Below are 22,448 nucleotides of genomic sequence, written 5' to 3' on the forward strand. Positions count from 1 at the left end.
AATAACCGTGGATAAAAATGGAATCTTACTTGATAATAGGTTCGTTGTTCCGTACAATTCATATTTAATTTTGAAGTATCGAGCTCACATCAATGTTGAGTTCTGCAATCAGGGACAATCCGTGAAGTATCTTTTCAAGTACATCAACAAGGGCAGTGACAGGATGGGTGCCAGAATAACTAAGACCAATAACGATGAAATTAGTGAGTACGTCGATTGTAGATACATTTCTGCGTGCGAGGCTATGTGGAGAATATTTGAGTTCAAAATTCACCATCGGATTCCGCATGTAGAACGTTTGTCTTTCTATTTGGAGGGAGAGCAAACATGTGTGTTTAGAGAAGGCGATTACATTGATAATGTGTTGGTCAAGAATACCATTGCAGAATCTCAATTTCTACAATGGATGGAAATAAATAAAACAGATCTGGATGCTCGGAAGTTGTTGTATAGTGAGCTTCCACAACACTACGTGTGGAATGCAACGGATCAAGTATGGACCAAAAGAGACCGAGGTTTTGGCATTGGACGCATCTTCCATGTCGCCCCGTCCGCTGGAAAAATATATCATCTTAGGATACTACTGAATCATGTGAGGGGTGCAACATGTTATGAGGACTTTCGTAGGGTGAATGGAGAACTAAAAGAGAGTTATAAGGAAGCATGCTATGCAATGGGTTTGTTAGACGACGATAAGGAATACATCGAAGGAATTATTGAAGCAAGTTCATGGGGTTCTGGAGATTACCTACGTCGCCACTTTACTACTTTACTCATCTCGAATAGTATTTCAATGGCGGAGAGAGTGTGGGAACAAACTTGGCGATTGCTATCAGACGACATCCTTCACATGAAGCGAAAGAGTCTTAAGAATCCAGGTAATTTTATTGTTTCTCAATTTATACTAAAGTTAGAGTTATGTATTAGTTATCATGTTTTAATAATTGAGTTTTGATTTAGTCCATTTGGATTAAGTATATTTTGTAGGAAAATGATTTTTTCTTTCTATAAGAATTTGAGACTTTAATTAATATAATAAATATAGATAAATTATGAATAAATTAACCTTGATAGTTGAATAAGTTAAAACAAATTATATTATACTAAATTTGGTTATATGGTTTGAGTTAATGAAATATCATATATAGATTAGGTAATAATATGTGTTGTTCTGGCGCTGCAATTTAGATTTTATTGTAATGCTTAGTTTGTTTTCTTTTTTTGGAAGCAATATTGAAATGGTGTTTTCATATTTATGTTGAAGTGTTTAAAATTTTTGGCGTTGTTTATACTTTTAAATAGTGATATATATTGAGATTCAAGAATGGGTTTACTATTGCATCTATTATGTTTGTATTTCTTTTTTCCCCCAGATTTGCAGCTAACGGATGAGCAAATAAAAAATATCACGTTGGCTGAAATTGAAAAGTTACTCATTGCTAACTCCAGCAGTCTAATTCATTTTCCTGGCATGCCCACACCAAATGAAACTATTATCTCTGACGCTGAAAACCCGCTCATATTGGAAGAGACATCTTACAACATGGAAGACATGAGGGCAGAGCACGCTAATCTATATCCATGTTTAACGGATGAGCAAAGGATGGTTTATCAGAAGATAATTAACGCAATTGATAGTGGTGAAGGTGGACTTTTCTTTCTATATGGTCACGGTGGTACAGGAAAAACATTTATCTGGAAGACTTTATGCTCCGCCTTACGTGGGAGGGGTGATATTGTACTACCAGTTGCCTCAAGTGGCATAGCTTCATTACTGCTTCCTAAAGGTAGGACTGCACACTCCAGATTTGGTATACCCTTAGACTGTGATGAGAACTCAACATGTAGCAAGATCAAACCTGATAGTGATCTGACCGGACTCCTTAAGAAGACAAAGCTCATTATTTGGGATGAGGCGCCAATGGCACATAGATATTGTTTTGAAGCTCTCGATAGGAGTCTAAAGGATGTGCTACGGTCACCTACAGGAATTTGTTCTTCAAAACCATTTGGCGGTTTAGTCGTTGTCTTAGGTGGAGATTTCAGACAAATACTACCAGTCGTGCCAAATGGTAGCAGGCATGATATTGTCAACGCCTCAATAAGTTCTTCTAAACTTTGGAATCAATGCAAAGTTCTTAAATTAACTAAGAACATGAGATTGCAGGTAATCAACCTAGAGTTAAATTTTTATTTAGAGATATGTTCTTCTAAATTATTTTATTTATTGATTATGATGTTACTAAATTTTATTTTTTTATATCAGAATTGCACATCAGGATCAGAGGCTGAAGATACCAAGAACTTTGCACAATGGATACTTAATGTAGGCGATGGTATTGCTGGCGACACTTTTGATGATGGAGAAGCTGAAGTGAAATTATCAGATGATATTCTTATACGAAATGCAGCTAATCCTATTGCATCTATAGTGAGCAGTACATATACAGATGGTTTGAATACAGAGTCAGATCCAGAAAAATTTAAGGACAAAGCTATCTTGGCGCCCACGAATGAAATGGTGGATACGATCAATGATTACGCTATGTCTTTAATGCCGGCCGAAGAAAAAGTATACCTTAGTTCAGATAACATTTGCAAAGCGGATGGAGAAGTGGATGTTGATGATGAAGTGTTTTCTGTTGAATATCTCAACACAATCAAGTGTTCAGGATTGGCAAACCACGAAATAAAATTGAAGAAGGGATGCATCATCATGCTTCTTAGAAATATCGATCCGTCCAATGAGTTGTGCAATGGAACGAGGATGATAGTTACAGAAGTAGGAGAACGTGTGATTGAAGCAAAACTGATTTTAGGAAATAATGTGGGTAAGAAATTCCCAATTGCTAGAATGGTCATGAGTCCGTCGGATTTCACTAAATTTTCGATCCGGTTTCAAAGGCGACAATTCCCCATAAACGTTTGTTTTGCTATGACTATAAACAAAAGCCAAGGACAATCTCTTTCAAACGTAGGACTTTACCTACCAAAACCCGTATTCAGTCATGGCCAGCTGTATGTTACGATCTCACGAGTCACTAGCAAAAAAGGTCTCAAAGTTTTGATATGTGATGAAAATGGTCAGACAAGCAACACAACTACTAACGTGGTATACAATGAAATTTTTGATAGATTGAAATGTAAGAACGATATAACTGTGATCATCTTATTCATATCTTTATAGACCGGTAGCATTTATTAAACATTTATAATGCTATTTACTTAACATTGCTATTCTAGATGGATGAGAATGAGTGTTAGATTTCTATGTATGAAAATTGCTTATGTATATCGTATCTTTTACTTGCAGAGGCTATATGCGGATCTACAATTCTGGATTTGGAAACTTCATCTTCAAGCAAAAGCTTATGAAGGTTACTGTAGATTCAGGTTTGAAGTGAGGAATTGACAATTACTGTTGTATTGCTTGCTTTTGAAGATGTGGCCAATTGCCTGTTTAATGAATTGTTGTGTTGAGTACCGTTAACTTTACTTTTCGTAACTAAGTTATTGCCTAATGTTGTACGATTTAGCTTCCTTATATGTCGTATATAACACTAATAATTGTTTAAATATTAATTCTAAAATAGAACAAAGATATAAAAAAATAAGTCACACAAAAACTTCTACAGATAATATCAAATTAAAATAATAATATATATATCGTCAATATAATTAACATTAAAATTTATTATAAACTATGCTATAAAATAATGACCCGTCGAATTTCGACGGGTTATACACTAGTGTAATAGTAAGGGTTTTGAAATATTTTACCAACATAATAATAATATAATATAGTAGCATAAAAATCACTCTCCTACTCACTATGAACACAAATCAACACGCTCACAATTAAATATAGCAATGTTAGGTTGGTAAAGAAGTCAACCCTTAAGGGTGCGTTTATTTTTATTGTAAAATTTTCTTTGAAAAAATATGAGAAAAAAATATTATCTCTATTTCTTTTTTTTATCATATGTTTACTAGAGATAGAAAGATGAGAAAATATTGAAAAATATTTTCGCACCCTACCCTAGGATAATATTATTTAACATTAGAGAGAAAATAAGTGAAAATGAGCTGCCGATAAAATATTCCAACCTGAAACTATTAGTTTGAATCTCAGTAACTTAAATATTTTTTAAAACAATTATAATATAATTTATATTTAATTCTATGCACTTTTATTTTGATTCACCAATTCAATTCGTATCCTGAGGCTCGCGAAATTTTGGGTAGGCTCGAGTTCGGCTCGAGCTCGAGGTCGAGCTTTAAAATGAGCTCGAGCTCGGCTCGACGGAATAATATCAAGTTCGAGCTCGATTGGTATTCGGTTCGTTAATTATTCGTTTATCTCAAGCTCGAACTCGGCTCGAATTTGGCTCGATTTCAAATTCTAATTCGAGTTCGATTTCGAATTCAGGCTCGAATTCGATCTCGGTTGGAATTTGCTCGATTTTGGAGCTCGATTTCGAATTAAGGCTCGAGTTCGAGCTCGGTTCGTGTATTAATAATAAATAAAATTTGTTATGTAGTCATTCCAAATTTTTCAATCCACAATGCAAAATCACAAAATAAATCGACAAAAAGTATCAAAATTACACAATATTTATAAAACATGGCATTTGATCTTGAAGCTCCTTGCAAATCTCATCCTACAAATACCAAAAAAATTCACCATTGTTTTTTATTTACTTGAGAAAAATGGTGGACCCAAATTAAATCATTGGATCAAAACAAGAGGTGTAATTAAAGGTAACTTTTTTTATAATTATTAATAAAATCTTATTTAAGGTTTTTTTTTAATTACAAGAGGTATTTGAATATAATCAATTATGCAACCCGCACGACCTAAAGTGAAAAAATATCACCGCACGTAAGCGAAATTGAACCCAAGACCGATAACATTAGGCCTAAAGATTAACTCTTCTGCTCAAGTGACATTACTACATTAATGATTTTATTAATGTTATATGAAGCATGATTGAATTATACCTATTATAAATCAAAACATATCAATTTATACACACACATTTATATAAAATATGATTATGTAAAAACTTTTCTCATATAACGCGTAGAAAATAAACAGGACGTACAAGCTAAAGTCATATAAATGTTAGGTCCGGAGGGTCTCGAATAGGTGTATGGGGGGGAATACACCTATAGGCTATTACAATCAAGGCCTATGGATTTTGGTATCATCAAAACAAGGATTATGATATTTCATTAAGTTCCCAACAATAACACACTGAGATGTTCAGTAAAATGAATATTGTCGAGATTTTTATTACATAGGAATATAAACTAACGTAAATTTCAATATCTTGAGAGATGAATAAACGAAAAATAGTTCTAAGAGATGATGCATAGGATGATTGTAACACCCCGTATTTAGTTACCTTACAATAGTATCGAAATACTACCGAGAGTTAAGGACTAACGTACTAAAGTCGAGAGGAAGTTATCGATGGATGGTAATATGAGTGAAATAGAGATGTTAAGAGAATTGAGAATGATGTTAGAGCTAAGATGGAGATGTTAATTGTTTTCGAGTAGAGACGAAGTGCGAGAGATAGAGTCGAGGTAGTGATCGAGAATCACTATATAGAAGATTAAGCTAGAGTGACCATTAGATTAATGGCGAGTGATGATCCATTTTAAATGTGATAACTTTGTGAGTTATTTATTTGACGTTATGTGATTTATATGATACGTGCGCACTTATATTTAATTGAGTCTGTATAATTTTCGAAATTGCACTAATGATTTGAATTACCGTCGCACACTCCTACACTCACCACAATATTTTAATCCCTTTCTCACATGTGGATAATTAGCCGGATTGGACTTGTTGATTAGGGGGAGACAAGTTACTATTGAGCATTAAATGCTACTTATCTTATGGAATAAAAATCTTGATAAAACCGAAGCATCTCTCTCTCTCTCCGTCATTTCTCAACATTTCAGCCCTTCAACTTCTTCTCTCTGCCTCACGATATTCTCTCTCCTCCATTGGAGTCTAAGCTCGAAGCTTCACCAGTCACAACCGAGACCAAATACTCCGCTAAATCTAGCTTTAAACACTTCCCACGCTTGTTTCAAGAAGATTTGTTGAGTTATAACCTGAAGAAACCGATAAAGACGCCCTTTTTCTTGAAACTTTTGAGTAAGTGTTCTGATTCTTTGAGTTTAGACTTGCTGTGAGAAGTATGTGGTGATATGTGTGTAATAAGATGTTTTAAGCATGAGAAACTTCCCTTTCTCTTTTCTTCTTCGTTTTCGAAAAACTTGGGTTCGTGCCCTGTAAAAATCTTTCTTTTCTTAAATGGAGATGAGAAATGGGTCATACGTGATGTTTTGTGTGTTATGTGATGTTTTGAAGTGATTAACGTGTATTTTACAAAACCGAGTCTTGAGATATGAGTTTTTACAAAAATTAGTTGAGATAAGATTTTGGGAAAAATCTGTAGAGTGATGTCTTGAATGATGTTTTGATGTTGAGTAAGAACTTGTGATAGGATTAACGTGTTTTGATGATTTTAGAGTTGATGAGTTTTCGAGTTGCTCTTGACTGCATCGTTCTGTCTTGAGTCCTGCTCTACTAAGCCGAGAAGTCATTTCTCCGCTCTGGCATTATGTTTCTTATGACTTTTGATTTCTCGGAACCGAGAAGTCATTCCCCGGGTATGCCAGGGAAATCGTTTCCCCGCTGGCATGCCAGAGAAATTATTTCCCCGCTGCCCTGCCAGCGAATTCGATTCCTCTGAGTTCGATTCCTCTGAATTCGATTCCTCTGAGTTCGATTCCTCTGAGTTCGATTCCTCTGAATTCGATTCCTCTGAGTTCGATTCCTCTGAGTTCGATTCCTCTGACGATCGATTCCTCTGACGATCGATTCCTCTGACGTTCGATTTCTCTGACGTTTGATTCCTCTGGCGACAAAGAGTTCGCCATTCCTCTGGAATTTCTCTGCTACTATGCCAGAGAGTTCATGATTTCGCTGCCTTGGCAAGTTGATTCCTCTGCCCTGGCGAGCATTTCTCCACTGTTCTGCCGAGCTATTCCGCTCCGCTCTACTGAGTTTTCCACTCCGACCACCGAGCATTCCTCTGCTCTGGTCTCCGAGTCAACTTATGTTTCCTTACTTGTGATATGTTTTAAGTGAGTTGTATGCTTAACTGTTTATGCATGCCGATGTGCTTGATTGTTCTTAATCTAGCCCTTTAAGCGTTAAGTCGAGAATAAGATTAGAAGTTTTTATCATAGAGTTGAGTGATTAGACGGAGATAAGCTGAGAATGATTATGATGAGTGTTATTATAAGATTAAGGTTAAGCTTTTGTGAGGAAGTTTCTAACTAATTCCTCACTTGTCACATGCACTACTCCGACGTTACAACTACAGAGACCAGTCGAGGACGTAAGTGAAGATCTTTCTGAGGTACCACCTGCAATACGCCAAGTTTCTACAGGTGGGCAGTATGTTGAGAATATGTTGAGTATGAAATTATACCGAGTTTTCTAAAATGAATTATTGATGTTATGAGCTTATCAAATGTTGAGTTAAAATGATGTTTATGAACTGTTTGACTTGCCGATATTTCTGATGATGAACTTGTGTGTTACCCTCTACTGATGAGACGAATTCGGATCCTGCCACAAGCGGGGTTGTGTACACAGAGGTGACTGTGAGCCGTCTTCGGGTCGGCCGGTCACGGTGCTTGAGAAGGAGGCCTACTTCTCAGTACCTTGATGATGATAAGTTGTAGATGCGGTACATGCATGTTGATTATTTGTCTGCAGACACTTTTTATGATGATTGATTATGAAATCTGCATACACAGCTTCTTTGACGTTAACTAAATTTCTGTGTATTGCTGATGTTATGGCAAGCTTCAAACATATAGCTCTAAGAGCACTTTTCTTGTCTTTCGGCGCCTGCCCACTGAGTATCATGTACTCACGCCCTGCATATATTTCTAAATGTGCAGGTTAAGCATGGTCGGAGGATGGCATGGTGTTGGTGGGGATCGTCGTTTCGAGTGATCACATTTTGATGTCTTTCCGCCTCTATGGCAGCATGACGTTTTTGAAGTTGTTCTTGGCTTACTCAAGAAATATACTCTCGGCTATATGTCTCCATACATATAGTTCGATCACCTTTTGTTGTGTAACTCTGTATATATTAGAACCCCTGTACATATTTTGAATTATGATCTTTTGTTTATGTTAACACCAAAACTCCGATGTTTGACTTTTATAGAAATGCCGATGTTTATAATCTAGAAGAATGTTAAAGTTATTACGAGTTGTTTACGCTTCCGCACAAAGACGAGATTAGTTTTCCAGCCTTTGTTTCCTTCTTTCATATAGTCGTATCGATACCCGGTCTACGCTATCAATGGCTAGGCGACGGGCTGCGACAATGATGATGGATATGCAAACAAATCGTGAATAAAAATATAAAAAGAATAAAACAAAGTAAAACAATCGAGAATACTAAGCATTGACATAAAACTAAATTGACATAAATCATATCCCATAAATTTCAAAGAGGCAAATATTAAAATAACCATTTTACTTAGGTAAATGTTAATTATAATCATAAAAATAAAAATATATTAATTATGAACACTCTTATCAAAATACCCTTTTGTTATTTTATTTTAGTATTTACTAATAATTTAAAATTTAAAATTTATTTTAAAAGAATTTGAAATCTAACAAATATAAACGAAAAACAACCCTCAAATTTCCATCATCTTCTCTTCCCACTTCTCCGATGGCCGGACCCCAGCCCAATCTCATTCCTTTCCGACCAGCTTGAGCCGCCGGACAAACGTGTGTCGCCGAGTTTTTGCTTGTACCATCGCTACCCAACAACTCTTCTGGATACCCTGGTATGGAGCCCAAGAAGTGAAACCTCAAACTGATAGACTTCTTCCCCTTCAATGTCGACGCCGCATCTTCGACAAAGCCAAAATCCCACCGCCTTACAATGTCTGCAAGTAGCTAAAGGGGACGGTGGTTGGAGGATAGTGACAGGGATGAAGGTAATTGACAAAGAAAGTGGGGGAAAGGAGGTTGTGGGGGGAGGAGGGCGGGGAGAGGGTGTAGCGAGGGGATGAAGGAATTTGCAGAGAATAATGGTGGATTGGCGGGGATGAAGGTAACTGACCGGGGGATGGGGATTGATCCATCGTCAAAGTTGGGGGTGATTTTTTTTTCATTTTTTAGTTTTCTTATATTTTTATCTTTATTCATTATTTTTACTATAATTTTATAAAGGATAAATTAGTCTATTTACACAAAATATGATTACAATTAATATATTTTTATTTTTATAGTTATTATTAACTTTTTACTAAGTAAAGTAGTTATTTACAGCTATTAACACAATTTCAAATGGTAAGTTGATTAATTAAAGAAACCTTACAAAATTAAGGGATATAAATAGCTGCACAATTAGAGAAGATTACACATTTAACCTTTGAATAATATATTAATTAGAAAATGTATAAAAAAAAATCGTCCATTAGATCACTTAATTGAATGCATGACATTTATTCTCCATTTTTACAACATATGGGCATTCTTAGTAGATCTATTCCCTCTCTATATATATGTATAAATATGAAATCACGTAGTACTCAAGTCTTAGGTAATATATATATATATATATATATATATATATATATATATATATATATATATATATAGGGAGAGGTTCAAATAAGAACCACTAATAAAATAAGAACGGAGAACCATTTTAAGCCATTCGATCATCAAGATCTACGGTGGATGCATCATCTTGGTGAATGGATGCAGATGCTGGGTTCGAATCCTGAAGGGAGCAAAAAAATTATTTTTTTCGGATGCATTAAATTTAATAGCGGATGCATTAATTTGTATAGCAGATGCAGTAATTTTATTGGTTCTTATGTTCTCACGATAATTGTGGTTCTCACTATAACCGCACCCTATATATATATATATATATATATATATATATATATATATAGTACCAAATCTGAACTATATTTTGTTTAAGTGCACACATATAAAATGCGGAGTGGTATTATTGTCCCTTAAAGATACATGGTTTGGGATTTTTCATATTTTTTATATTTTTAACGCGTTTTTAATATGTATAATATTGAACATAAATATGCATGATGTTGCACACAAATATATGAATAATTTTTAATCTATTATCCATGCGTTTGACTTTACAAGTATGTCACAAGGGCTTATTGGAAAGTTCACTCAAATTGGGCATAAGATCAAATTTTTTAATTTTAACTTAAAAATGTGGACATTTTTATGTATTAACACACATAGAAATCTATACTTATTATGAAAGAGTCTTGTTTTACAAAATTTATTTGGCCTATTTTTGTTCTTAATTTTTAATCTATTTTAAGGATAATAATATGATTATTCTCATATTTTTTCTAATTGATTATTATGAATATACAAGAATTTCACTCCAATCGATTCTAAACAAATTTGATAAGATTTTATTTATTTATCACATAAATCTACATCTACGGGCAAGTAATTAAACATAATTTTACAAGTATCAAATAAGAAACAAAGAGCATTACAACATATCTCAATCTGTAACAAAAAAGAAAACGCAGCTAGCTTAGGCCATGAATCAATGGCTATCTACACTCCGCCTCTCACACTTCATGCAACTCTCCTGTATCTAGTTTTCTTCTCATTTATATTACTCCCTCTGTCCCGCTCTAATAGGTGAAGGCACCGGGTACATGCCCGAAACTTTTACAACTCAAAGAGCTAAACAAAATGTACTAGGAAAACAAATTATCAGAAATAACAAGGAGAGGAAAGAAAATGAATACAAGAGGGAAAAACAAATTAAAGAGACTTGAAACTGAGTCAAGTGGAACTCTTCCCGCAAAAAGAAATTCGCCCCGGTAGTGCTCTTCGGTGTTGGCGATTCTTTTCCAAAGATAAAACGGCAACGTCTCGGCGGATGTAGCAGTACCACAGTTCCGGCAAGCTCCGGCGAACAGAACAAGATCAAGAACTGAGCAAGAGTATGAGAGATGCAGAGTGCGTATGATTGTATGCAAATTTTCTGTAAGTCGAATGCCATGAACTTAGACTCCTATTTATAGGCTGAACTCAACCATGCAAGGGATTAAAGCTGCCTCATCAAGAGAATTAACAGCAGGAGCTATTTTGGATGTTACCGAGTTCAATTCATTTGAATTCTGTGGTTACAGAATTTAATCTGTAACGTTTTTGCAGTTGCAAAAAATTTGAACTGCTCTTGCTGCTTCAGGTCTAGACGCCTGGGGGCCGACTTTGGGCTGATACACAAAATCAAATGGGCCGGAAAGTATTTTATCTAAAAAGAAAATAGTTGGACCCAAAGCACCAATTGCCAAGATCCAAGTCCTTGGCCATGGCCCATACCTGTCCACCCGGTCGATCGACGGGGCGCGCGAGGCCATAGCCTTCATCCAAGCCCACTAGCAAGTCACAAGTTATTAGCTCCATGTGCTTTGCTATTCCTATACAAGAGAATACTTCTTTCATTTTTCAATGTGGGACAATAACACTTCCCAAGTGTTATTTCCCTACACAACATCTAATCTTTGGCATACAATATCTCACTCACCGGAAATCGGTTTTGAGACTTCAAGTATACCACGTTCATCTACTCGAGACGTAGATTAACATCCAATAATTATTTTAATTAAATAATAAATATTTAATTAAATAATTAATTTTCAGTTTGGTATTAAAACCAAATTTTCAACAATAGGCTCGTTTTTCTTTTTGTGACGTTCCATTAGAATAGGCTCGTTTTTCATTTTAAATAAAAATAATGTATTTAATTGGTGTGGACCACCATTTTCCTCCTAAAAAGTAAATTTCTTAATCTATGTACTAAAAAAAATAAGCCTATTAGAGTGGAACGGAGGGAGTATTATATACTCTCTTGAGAGGGAGAATCTAGGCGTGATACGCCACTACAAGAAATGTGGTAATAGACAACACAATATAGACAACAATCCAAAACATGTTGTCTATTCACGCACAGGCAACACTTTTTGTCTGAGAGTTGTCTATAACGCGGTCATAGACGACGAATCGTCTATGACCTATCTACTGTTGATATAGACGACGATGTTCTACAGGCGTTGTCCCCAAATATAATAGACTATGGTATTTGTATAATAGACAACGGTGTTGCTTACATTGCCTTTAATAGAAGACAAATTTTATTGGCCGTCGTCTATTCACGTTTCATTCAGCCCAAAAATCACGTCTGCCCCAAAATCAGAGTTCCATTCAGAGACACCGTGGGGATCCATGCCTCCGACAACACAATATCACTGCCCAACGGCACCAAGCTGTACACATCCCTCCGCAGGCGTGCCATCGTCCGATCGTCGTGAGCAGCCTCTTGCCTGAGATCACAAGCCTTACAAACTGACCACCTCTATTCGAGGAGTAGAGCTGCTCGAGACTGATCCTCATGCTCAGATTCTTGATGTAAGTTGTGCTTCGCAACTTAGCTCATATTCTTTTTCAATTTCTTTATCATGTTAAGACCTGTTTATGCATACTTTATTTGCTTCTTGATATGTGACATATTTTTCTGCCTGTGTTGTTACACAAATGAATGATATATTATGAATTATGATTGCTTTTTGAATGCTAGAGTTGGTTGTTATTATTAATTGAGAAACTAATTAATCGGTAATAAAAAGTATATCGAGCACAAAATAGACGATAGTCGGTTGATCATCGCCTATCAGCGCTCCTACATAAATTATAGCTTCATTTATGACATGTGATTTTCTAATAAACTACAGTGTTGGCTCGTCGTCTATCAGCGAAATTCGTGTACATTACTAAATTTATCTTACATAACTCAACGGTATAGAAGCAATAAGTTTTGCTGTTGCATGCGTCTTTTAAAGAGTTTGTTACTCATCAGATATAAACACAGTAATACCTTACAAAATGGCCGAAGATAAATTCCATAATATTAAAAAATATACTATTATAAAAGTTAGTGCTTTCCAATATAAAAAGCGTAATACCTTACAAAATGGTGATACTTTTATGTTAAAATCAATTACGATTATTTATTTATATTCGAAACCATAGCTAGAAATTTAGAATAATGTTTATGCAAGTATATGGAAAAAGTTTGTTAAACTTATTATCGTGGCAAAAGTTTGTATGACAACTATCGCATTGTTGAATTTTGAAACTTAAGCAACCCAGTGGCGACATGCCGCATTTTCAACTATGACCCACCATACGTACCAACATAAACAAAACTTGATGATTATACAATTCAACTAAATGACAAAACACATATAAAAAATAAAAATAAAATAATACTCATCCGTCTCATGAAACATGGATCGTATTTCTTTTTAGGTCGTCTTATATATGAAACTTGTTACGTTTTCTTATATGGCAAAAGTTCTTTTTTTTTATTCAGCTTTTCATTTTTTTACTTATCACACTTAATACACTAAATACTAGTAATACTTTTCTAAATTTCGTGTTAAAAAAATAACTCATATTTCATGGAACGAAGGGAGTAGTCATTAAAGGTATGATCAAAAAACAAAGTTTCATTTTTGTTTTGGCTCCTTTACAAAGGCCTTTCCTTCGTTCAATGCAGCACATAAAAGTGTGCATAATATATACCACAAAGAGAGCATTGTTTTACCACTTCTTGTAAAGATCTGATATAATTAGAATAATTTGTTTCAAAGTGTAAAAGTTTCATACAAATGAATTAAATCATAATTAGAATAATTTGTTTCAAGTATAATTATTAGTAGTATATAAAAAAACTGGAATGTTGTGGGACGAAGTCCAGAATTGGCTTGGGTGCAGTACGGTACGTCCGCGATGTGTTATTTCTCATTTCGATTTGTTTATGCACCTGGGGAGGGGGAAGAAATGTGAGAGAGTTTCCTTAAGGCTTTGTGGATGTGTATCAACTGGATTTTGTGGAAGAGAAGGAGATAGCCGTTTCGATAGTAAAAGGTGGTCGATCAAAAGAGTGCTCATGGATGTTATCTTGGAGTTGGTTTAATGAGTTTAAGATCATAGAAAAGGAGTTGAGCTTCTTTGAATGGTACTATAAAGATTTGTTGTCCAAACTGATGTAAGTCCTTCTTTTGGTACCTCTGGTACCACTGTTTTTTTTTTAATGCAATTTTCTTGATAAAAAAAAGTACTCCCTCCGTCCCAGCCCAATAGGCTCAATTTCCTTTTCGGGACGTCCCAGCCCAATAGGCTCAGTCTTAAAATAGAAATAATTAGGGGTTGTTTATATTATAACAAGGGCCTAATTTCATATTAAATTAGATGGGGCGGCTAATTAAATCTTTCTTCCGATTTTTTCATTTCACTTTTGCGCGAGCTGATTCTTCAACCTCCGCCTCTCTCACCTTCGCCCATCAACCGCAACCCACCCCCGTGATTCCTCGCCGATCCTTGGTCGATTTTGTCGACCAAGAGTCTTTGAGCGGCGGATACGCTTTCGACTCCCAATTTTCTGATGGAGATTCGTCTACTCTAGATCTCAGTTTCTCCATTCCATGTCTATTTCGGGAGGTTCGAAGGAAGGCGGTTCGAGAGGCTCGAAGGAAGGTGGTTCGAAAGGGATTAAGAACTCTTGTATCCGATCTGTCGGAGACCTTTGTCCCTGAGACAGAACCACTGGAGGTGGTGGCGGCTGAAGAAGAGGAGGAGGTGGTGCTTGTCTCTGAGACGGGTGAGGACTTTCATTTTACTATTGTGATGGCATCTGTGATGCCCTAATTTCTATTGTTGGTGATTGTTTTTTTTTTGAAAGGCGAATTGTTGGTGGTGATTGTTGTTGCATCTGTGATGCCCTAATTTCTATTGTTGGTGGTGATTGTTGTTGCATCTGTGATGCTCTAATTTCAGTTTAATTTTTATTCATCCGCCTTTTTCAATTCAGTTTTATTTTAATAATTGAGTTAAATTAAATGAAAATGGTATAAATGAGATAAGGAAGTAAATACGATTAACAAAAACTACGGGAATACTTAAAAGCTTAATCTTTGGTGGACCACACTACTTATCCCTTGTAAAATGAATTTCTTAATCTCTGTGTCAAAAGCAACTGAGCCTATTAGGCTGGGACGGAGGGAGCAGTATATAAAAAAACATCTCGCCAGTGGGTTAAAAAAACCGTACACATCATCAATTTCTAGGCATTCAATGTGAAATCCACTATTTGGCCTTTTCCTTTTGTCATTATATGTTGATTCTCATATATTGTGCTTTGCCAAACTTGCTGACGCCCCTAAAAGAGGGCGTGTAAAAGAGAATTATAAAAAATAAAAGTGAATTTGAAAAAGAAAAATGGAAGGGCAATTAATTGGAGGCTCGTATCATATATATGGATAAGAAAATATCAACTTTTATAAAAGCTATATGGGTAATGGAGAGGAAATTTGAAAGCAGTTGAATAGTACGTGTCACTTTATCATCTAGCTTGCATCACATCAGTCATCACTCTACATGCTATAAATAAATATACAAGACTACACATAATCTCATTTAGAAGCATAATCAATTAAACTTTGCTCAACCTGATCTCATGGGTCACATTAGTAAATTACTCGAACTAAAGAGCAATCTCTTGCATAAAAAGTCTCAACATTTCAAGAACAAATTAAAGATAAAGGTGGGCACAAAGTAAAGCAATGTTATTTATTAAATTTATAAACAAAAGAGCATAAGGTATGGTCCATCACATCTATTCTTATTTCTTGACTTGTTATTCTATTTATCTTGGTAATACTCCCTCCATCCACCACGATATCATTCCTACTTTTATCATTTTAGTATGTCCATAATATTATATATCATTTTTATTTCAACTTTTACTAAAAATGCGCTCATATATGACGCTTTTTCATAAAAAGAAAAGCGTCATGTATGCAATGTCATGTATACTCATTTTTTATTGTAGTATTTACTCATATCAATTATTATCCACCACTTTCTTAAAACCTTTGCCGTCCACATAGTGGAAACGATATCGTGGACGGATGTAGTTCTTATCCACATGTGCACTCACTTGAAAAAAAATGTAACCATAATATTATTCCACATAAAGAATGAACCATTTCCAAATTCAAACACCTATAGCTAAAAACATGATTTGAGTTGATATATATATATATATATAGCAAAAGACATTCAAAAGTAATTGAAGATTTAGTGATTTATAAGCGGAAATGGATAAATATATGGATGATCCATAAATCAACAACAGAGAAAAGGAAAAAGCAAGAACAGTGGTCCGATCAATCCATGTCTTTTGCTTTATATCTTTACAGCTTCTTTCCTCATCCCTGAAAGAATCAACTTTTTAAAACCTTATAGCTAATATATATAGATCTCTTCTTATCTTGTTGTGTGAAGATCATCTTTATTATACTAACATATGTTTGCAACATTAATGATGGAAATATTATCTCAAATGTGGTCTCTCTTAGGGCTTCTAACGGTGATCCAGAACATTCTCCCAACTCAAGTCCTTGCATGGCTGCATTGCCTCTACGAAGCCCTCCAAGATTTGGTGAGCCCTCACTCCTACTTGGACATCCCTGAGTTCAACGGCTACGGCGGCGTCGACATCAACGACCTCTACCGCCAAGTCACGCTCTACCTCAACTCCATCAACCCGGCCTCCTCCTCCTGCCGCCGCCTCTCCCTCTCCCGCTCCAAATCCTCCTCCCGCATCGCCTACACCGTCGCCCCCAACCACACCGTCCACGACGCCTTCCGCAGCCGCCGCCTCTCCTGGACCCACCACGTCGACACCGTGCACGACTCCCTCGAGGAGCGCCGCACCTTCACGCTCAAGCTCCCCAAGCGCTCCCGCCTCGCCCTCCTCTCCCCCTACCTCGACCACGTGGCGGCGCGTGCCGCCGACTTCGAGCGCGTGCTGCTCGACCGCCGCCTCTTCACCAACAACGGCCGCGCCTCCTACGACTCCGGCTGGTCATCCGTGCCGTTCCGCCACCCCTCCACCTTCCAAACCCTAGCGCTCGACCCCGAGATGAAGAAGCACCTGCTCGAGGACTTGACGGCGTTCGCCGACGGCAAGGACTTTTACGCCAAAATCGGACGCGCGTGGAAAAGAGGGTATTTACTCTACGGACCTCCCGGCTCCGGCAAATCCAGCCTCATCGCCGCCATGGCGAATTTCCTCCGTTACGACGTCTACGATCTCGAGCTCAGCAAAGTCAAGGACAATTCCGAGCTTAGGGCTCTGCTCATACAGACTACGAACCGCTCGATCATCGTGATCGAAGACATCGACTGCTCCATAGATTTAACCGGCGATAGAGCGATCAAGAGCAGAAGATCGAAGAAGAGCAGCAACAGCAATGAGGAGGAAGAGGGGCGGCGCGTGACGCTGTCGGGGCTACTGAACTTCACCGACGGGCTGTGGTCGTGCTGCGGGGAGGAGAGGGTGATCGTGTTCACGACCAACCACCGCGACGCGGTGGACCCGGCGCTGCTTAGATGCGGCCGCATGGACGTGCACGTTAGCCTCGGCACGTGCGGGATGCATGCCTTCAGGGCGCTGGCGAGGAACTACCTGGGGCTGGACTCGCACGCGCTGTTCGATGCGGTCGAGAGCTGCGTCGGAGCCGGTGGGGCCCTCACGCCAGCTCAGATTGGGGAGATCCTGCTCAGGAACAGGCGGGACGCTGACGTGGCGGTCAAGGCCGTTGTCGCGGCCATGCAGGCTAAGATTTTGGGTGCTGATGTGGATGCCGTGGAAGGCCGTGGCGAGTGCGATGACGTGGCGAGGACCCCGGACAACGTGGCGGACCGGAGGCGGTGCGAGTGGCCGGAGAAGTTTGATGGGAAGAAAAGGAAGGAGAATTTCCTTGTTAAACTCAAGTGTTTGACCAAATCTGATTCTGGAAGAAGAGGGGTTTGAAAACTCAGTTGCATCGAGATAGAATTCTAGTAGAAATAACATGAGCCTCAATAGTCAATAACTTGTCATTGTCTTGGGAGTAAATTTTTTGATAAAAGTTTTATTCGCTCCACTTTTTTGCATGAAATTAAATCTAATAGTCTATCATTACGTGTTAGTCTATCAGGTTTTTTTTTATTTATTTATGAGAGTACTCTCAAATCTCTATCTAAGTAATAGTAAAAGATAAAGTCTGAATATAAAAACACTACAAAAAAATTCGCAATTCTCGACGGAAATTCCCGTCGACAAATATAAAAAAGTCGTCGTTATTTTATTTCTCGACAGATTTTCGACGGAAATCGGGAGTCATTAATTTAATTGTGGGGAAATTAATTAACGACGAAAAATTCCGTTGAGAAATTCTCGACAGGAAATTCCGTCAAGAAAATATTTTAGGTCGTCGATAGAGCGTTGGAGAATTCTGCCAAATCTTACTGATTAATGGCGGATTCTCGACGGAAATTCTCGTCGAGAATTCTCGACGGGAGATTTCCGTCGAGAATTTGTTTTCCCCACTTAAAGTGGATTCCGTCGAGAATTCGACAAGTTTTGCTTTCCGTCGAGAATCCGTCGAGACTCTGACAAGTTTTGCTTTCCGTCAACAATTATTCTGTTTGTATATATATATATATATTTCTCAATATTGAATATCCTGTAAAAATCAATATAAAATATTCAAATTCAAATATACTTATAATAAACATCCAAATTCAAACATACTTACAAAACATCCAAATTCAAACATATTTACTAAACATCCAAATTCAACATACCTAAATTAAGCTAAATATCAAGTATCATAAATTCTAACTCCATAGTTACTACATAAATCCAAACTCAACACAACATAAATTCAAACTTCATAAAAAGTATCAAGGATTATGACCCTTCTTCATATTTGCCATCAACTCCGCCAACATACTCTTGAGATCATTAATGGTGCCATCTTGCTCCAGCATACGCGCCTCGAGGTTGTTCCCTCTAGCAACCTAAGCATTCATTCCAGCTCTTAGCGCCTCAACCTCCTCAAGAGAAGCAGCAGGGGCAGCCTGAGACGTGCTAGTGGACTAAGTACTAGATCCACTAGACACCATCTGTGTCATCATTCCCATCCTGAGCACACGGCCTTTCGTGTCCCTCTTCACCACCTCCTTAAAGATGTTGTGTACCTCTTCTGGTGTCGGATCCCTACCCTGAGTGGCTTGAATATCTTGAATGCGACTCTCAATCTCCACCTACAATTAGTTGAATCGAATTAAAACTAAATATTCAAGTAAAAATGGAATAATGAAACTTTAACACATATTAAAGTAATACACTTACCGCGTGTACCTCGGAACGTATGCCAGTGTATAATCCTCCCTTCCAGTGTATGCGTTGAAATGTATCATACGCAGCACAGTCAACCGGGATATTCTTTTCCCGAGCCTATAATAAAAACATAAGATGTTAACAATATATATATATATAAAAAAATAATTTAATTTATTACAATGAAATAAATTATTTAACTCACCAGATGCTCAGCGTGGTCAACGGCACGCCATGATGTATGGCGATTCCTGTACCGGGACCACTAGGTTTAGAGCGCCGGTTCTTGCTCGCTTGCTCGGATATGCGCTTCACTTCAGGTAGATCCCAATAGGCTTTCCAAGCCGTTTCAACATGTTCCTTCAGATATGCTGGCGTCTTCTTTTCAATTAAGACGAGCTTCTTTGTCGCGCTCAAAAAGTCCTTGTAAGCAATTCTAGCCATCTTGATCCATGCAGTGCGGATAACTTTTCTTAAATACATAGAAGGGTCCCACTCAAATGCATTCTGTATATTTTAGATGATGTCAATTTCTTATATAACATTAATATTATAATAGCGTTAGGAAAATAATTAAACAATCACTTACAACAAACCGATTGAAGTAAACTTCAATCGTGTCTTTAGTAAGCGCCTTCCATGAGGTGCCAGTGACCTCTATGTATGCTTGAAAAGTATGTGATGTGTGACGCCAGATTTTATTGCTTGGTCGTAAAATCCTTCAAATTACAAATGGGAGGTTATATATTTGTATATTAAAACAATATAAATTGTATTAAAATATTATAAATTACATATTAAAGTGCATAAAATCTTCCCATTAGGAAGAACAGTGATATTCTCGCCTGACCGAGAGATATGTGACGATGCAGGCTGCTACTGCTGCTGGATCTCATCACTAGAAGTAGAGGTTGCAACATGAATGATTTACAATTTTAATATCATAATATCATATCATTGCATAAGGTGGAAAAAACAAGGATGATAGTCATTTCAAAGATCTAAGCAATCATTTGAATCATTATTTACCTGAATTTCAAAGATCAAAGGTAGAAAAAACATTATGCCCAAAATAAAACACAAGCACGTGTTTTATTCGCTATCATCTGAATCATTATTTGTAGAGTCAGATGTTTCTAAGACATATTCATTGTTGTCAACATCTTCTTCATCATCCTCATCTACTAGATATACCAAAGCACCATCTGGATGAATTGGCATTGTATCATCATCAATTGTCGTGTGAGGGGGTTCTATCAACAAGCTCTTCTTGAAAAGGAGTAGGATCGATAGGAATATTTTGAATAGTTGATACTTCTACAAGTGGTCTTGCCTTCACCTTACAAGCTGCCAACCAATCTTTCCTACTTTGATTTTTACTTGGATATGTGCAATAAAATACTTGAGAAGCTTGAGTTAATAGGATGAATGGTTCATATTTGTCATATCGACGACGTTGGTTAACTGAAACCAATTTGAAGTCACGATCAACTAACATCCTTGATGGTCTGGGGTCAAACCACTCACACTTGAAAAGTGTGGTTGTTTTAGTTGGTACACCAGAATACTCAAGCACCACTACTTCAACTAAACGTCCATAATAATCTAACTGAACTCCGTCCAACTCCAAACCTTTTACACACAATCCACTATTGTAGGTTGATTTCTTTGATTTGTATTCGATCATGTGAAATTTAAAACCATTCACATAAAATCCTTGAAAAGTAGTGACTCTTTGAAATGGTTTTAAAGACAAACTCTTCAAGTCAGAGTTCTTCACTCGATTATTTGGATCTGCAACCTAACATAATGAAATGTAGAGTTAATTACTAAATATATCATAACTTGGTGAGAAAGTTAAGGGTATTCATATGCTTACATATAACTTGAACCAATCGGGAAACTCCTTGTTGAGCTTGATTTGAAGTTGATTCGGTGAAATGTTTGGGTACTTGGCATTGATTTCAACAACAAACAATCTATATAATTAAGAAGTTAGAAATTCATAATTGTTATGATTATAGTAATGAGGTCTATAATGAAGAAGTTATGTACCGTGTGTAAATTTCTGTTATCTCTGAACAATTGTTTAAGACATACAAATGTGCAGCATCATACTCATCCTTGCTTAAAAATCTGGTTGACTTTTTTCCAAACCCTCTACCGGCATACTTGAAAACAAACAACGTATCATGGTGTTCTTCCATACCACCTGATGATGAACTACCAGCAAAGTTACGAGGAATGTTCCGTTGCTTTGTTCTTACATGTTCTTCGAAGTAATAAGAACAAAATGCAGTGGCTTCTTCAACAAGGTAGGCATTTGTAATTGATCCCTCTACATTGGCTTTATTTTTCACAGTTTTTTTCAACTTTCTCAGATACCTTTCAAATGGATACATCCATCTATATTGAACGGGCCCTGCTATCATTGCTTCATCTGCCAAATGTATTGAAAGGTGTTCCATGGAGTCGAAAAAACTTGGTGAAAAAATTCGTTTCAGTTTACATAGAATTACTGGAATGTTTTGCTGCATTTGCCGGAGATTGTCAACTTGAATGTTGGGAGATGTCAATTCTTTAAAGAAAAAACAAAGATCAGTTATTGTCTTCCACACATTGTTTGGAAGAAGTTCCTTAAATGCAACAGGCAAGATCCGTTGCATCATAACATGACAATCATGGCTTTTCATCCCAAACATTTGAAGAGTGCTCAAGTTAACACACCTAGCCATATTCGATATATAGTCATCAGGAAATTTGAGGTCTTCTATCCACTTCAAAAAGATTCTCTTCTCATCATTATCAAGCATGTAAGAAGCCTTTGGATACCGCCCCAAGGCATCAATCGTTCCCAATTCGGGCCTGCGACAAAACATATTCAACTCTTCACGAGACTTGGTTGTGTCCTTTGTTTTGCCCTTAACATTATTATAGTATTAAAGATATTGTCAAACACATTTTTTTCAATGTGCATAACATCAAGATTATGTCGAATAAGTAATGAACTCCAATACGACAAATCCCAAAAGATGCTTTTCTTTCTCCACCCCGACACATTAGTCTTTTGCCTTTTAGCAA

The 22,448-nt window shown here is 36.9% G+C and overlaps 3 protein-coding genes across 3 annotated transcripts in view; 2 read left to right on the top strand and 1 right to left on the bottom strand.

The window, feature by feature from the left end:
• LOC131022189 (uncharacterized) overlaps nt 1-3,490 on the top strand; it is a 37,393-nt gene extending 33,903 nt beyond the window's left edge. The window contains exon 6 of the mRNA XM_057951626.1: nt 3,314-3,490. Within this exon, the coding sequence (XP_057807609.1) occupies nt 3,314-3,404 (91 nt within the window). The 3' untranslated portion in view covers nt 3,405-3,490. The remainder of the gene's footprint in view (nt 1-3,313) is intronic.
• Nucleotides 3,491-16,263: 12,773 nt separating this feature from the next.
• On the top strand, nt 16,264-18,126 carry LOC131022191 (AAA-ATPase At4g30250-like). The gene has a single exon (XM_057951628.1). It carries the CDS (start codon nt 16,503-16,505, stop codon nt 18,012-18,014), a length of 1,512 nt encoding a protein of 503 aa, XP_057807611.1. The 5' UTR covers nt 16,264-16,502; the 3' UTR covers nt 18,015-18,126.
• A 2,333-nt stretch (nt 18,127-20,459) lies between these two features.
• On the bottom strand, nt 20,460-22,246 carry LOC131021129 (uncharacterized). The gene is made up of 4 exons (XM_057950218.1): nt 21,423-22,246; nt 21,247-21,346; nt 20,770-21,168; nt 20,460-20,636 (listed from the first exon to the last, which is right to left on the bottom strand). Exons 1-4 carry the CDS (start codon nt 22,244-22,246, stop codon nt 20,460-20,462), a joined length of 1,500 nt encoding a protein of 499 aa, XP_057806201.1.
• Nucleotides 22,247-22,448: the final 202 nt, after the last annotated feature.

This window comes from Salvia miltiorrhiza, chromosome 4, assembly GCF_028751815.1.
Source record: "Salvia miltiorrhiza cultivar Shanhuang (shh) chromosome 4, IMPLAD_Smil_shh, whole genome shotgun sequence".
NCBI classification, from domain to species: Eukaryota; Viridiplantae; Streptophyta; class Magnoliopsida; order Lamiales; family Lamiaceae; genus Salvia; species Salvia miltiorrhiza.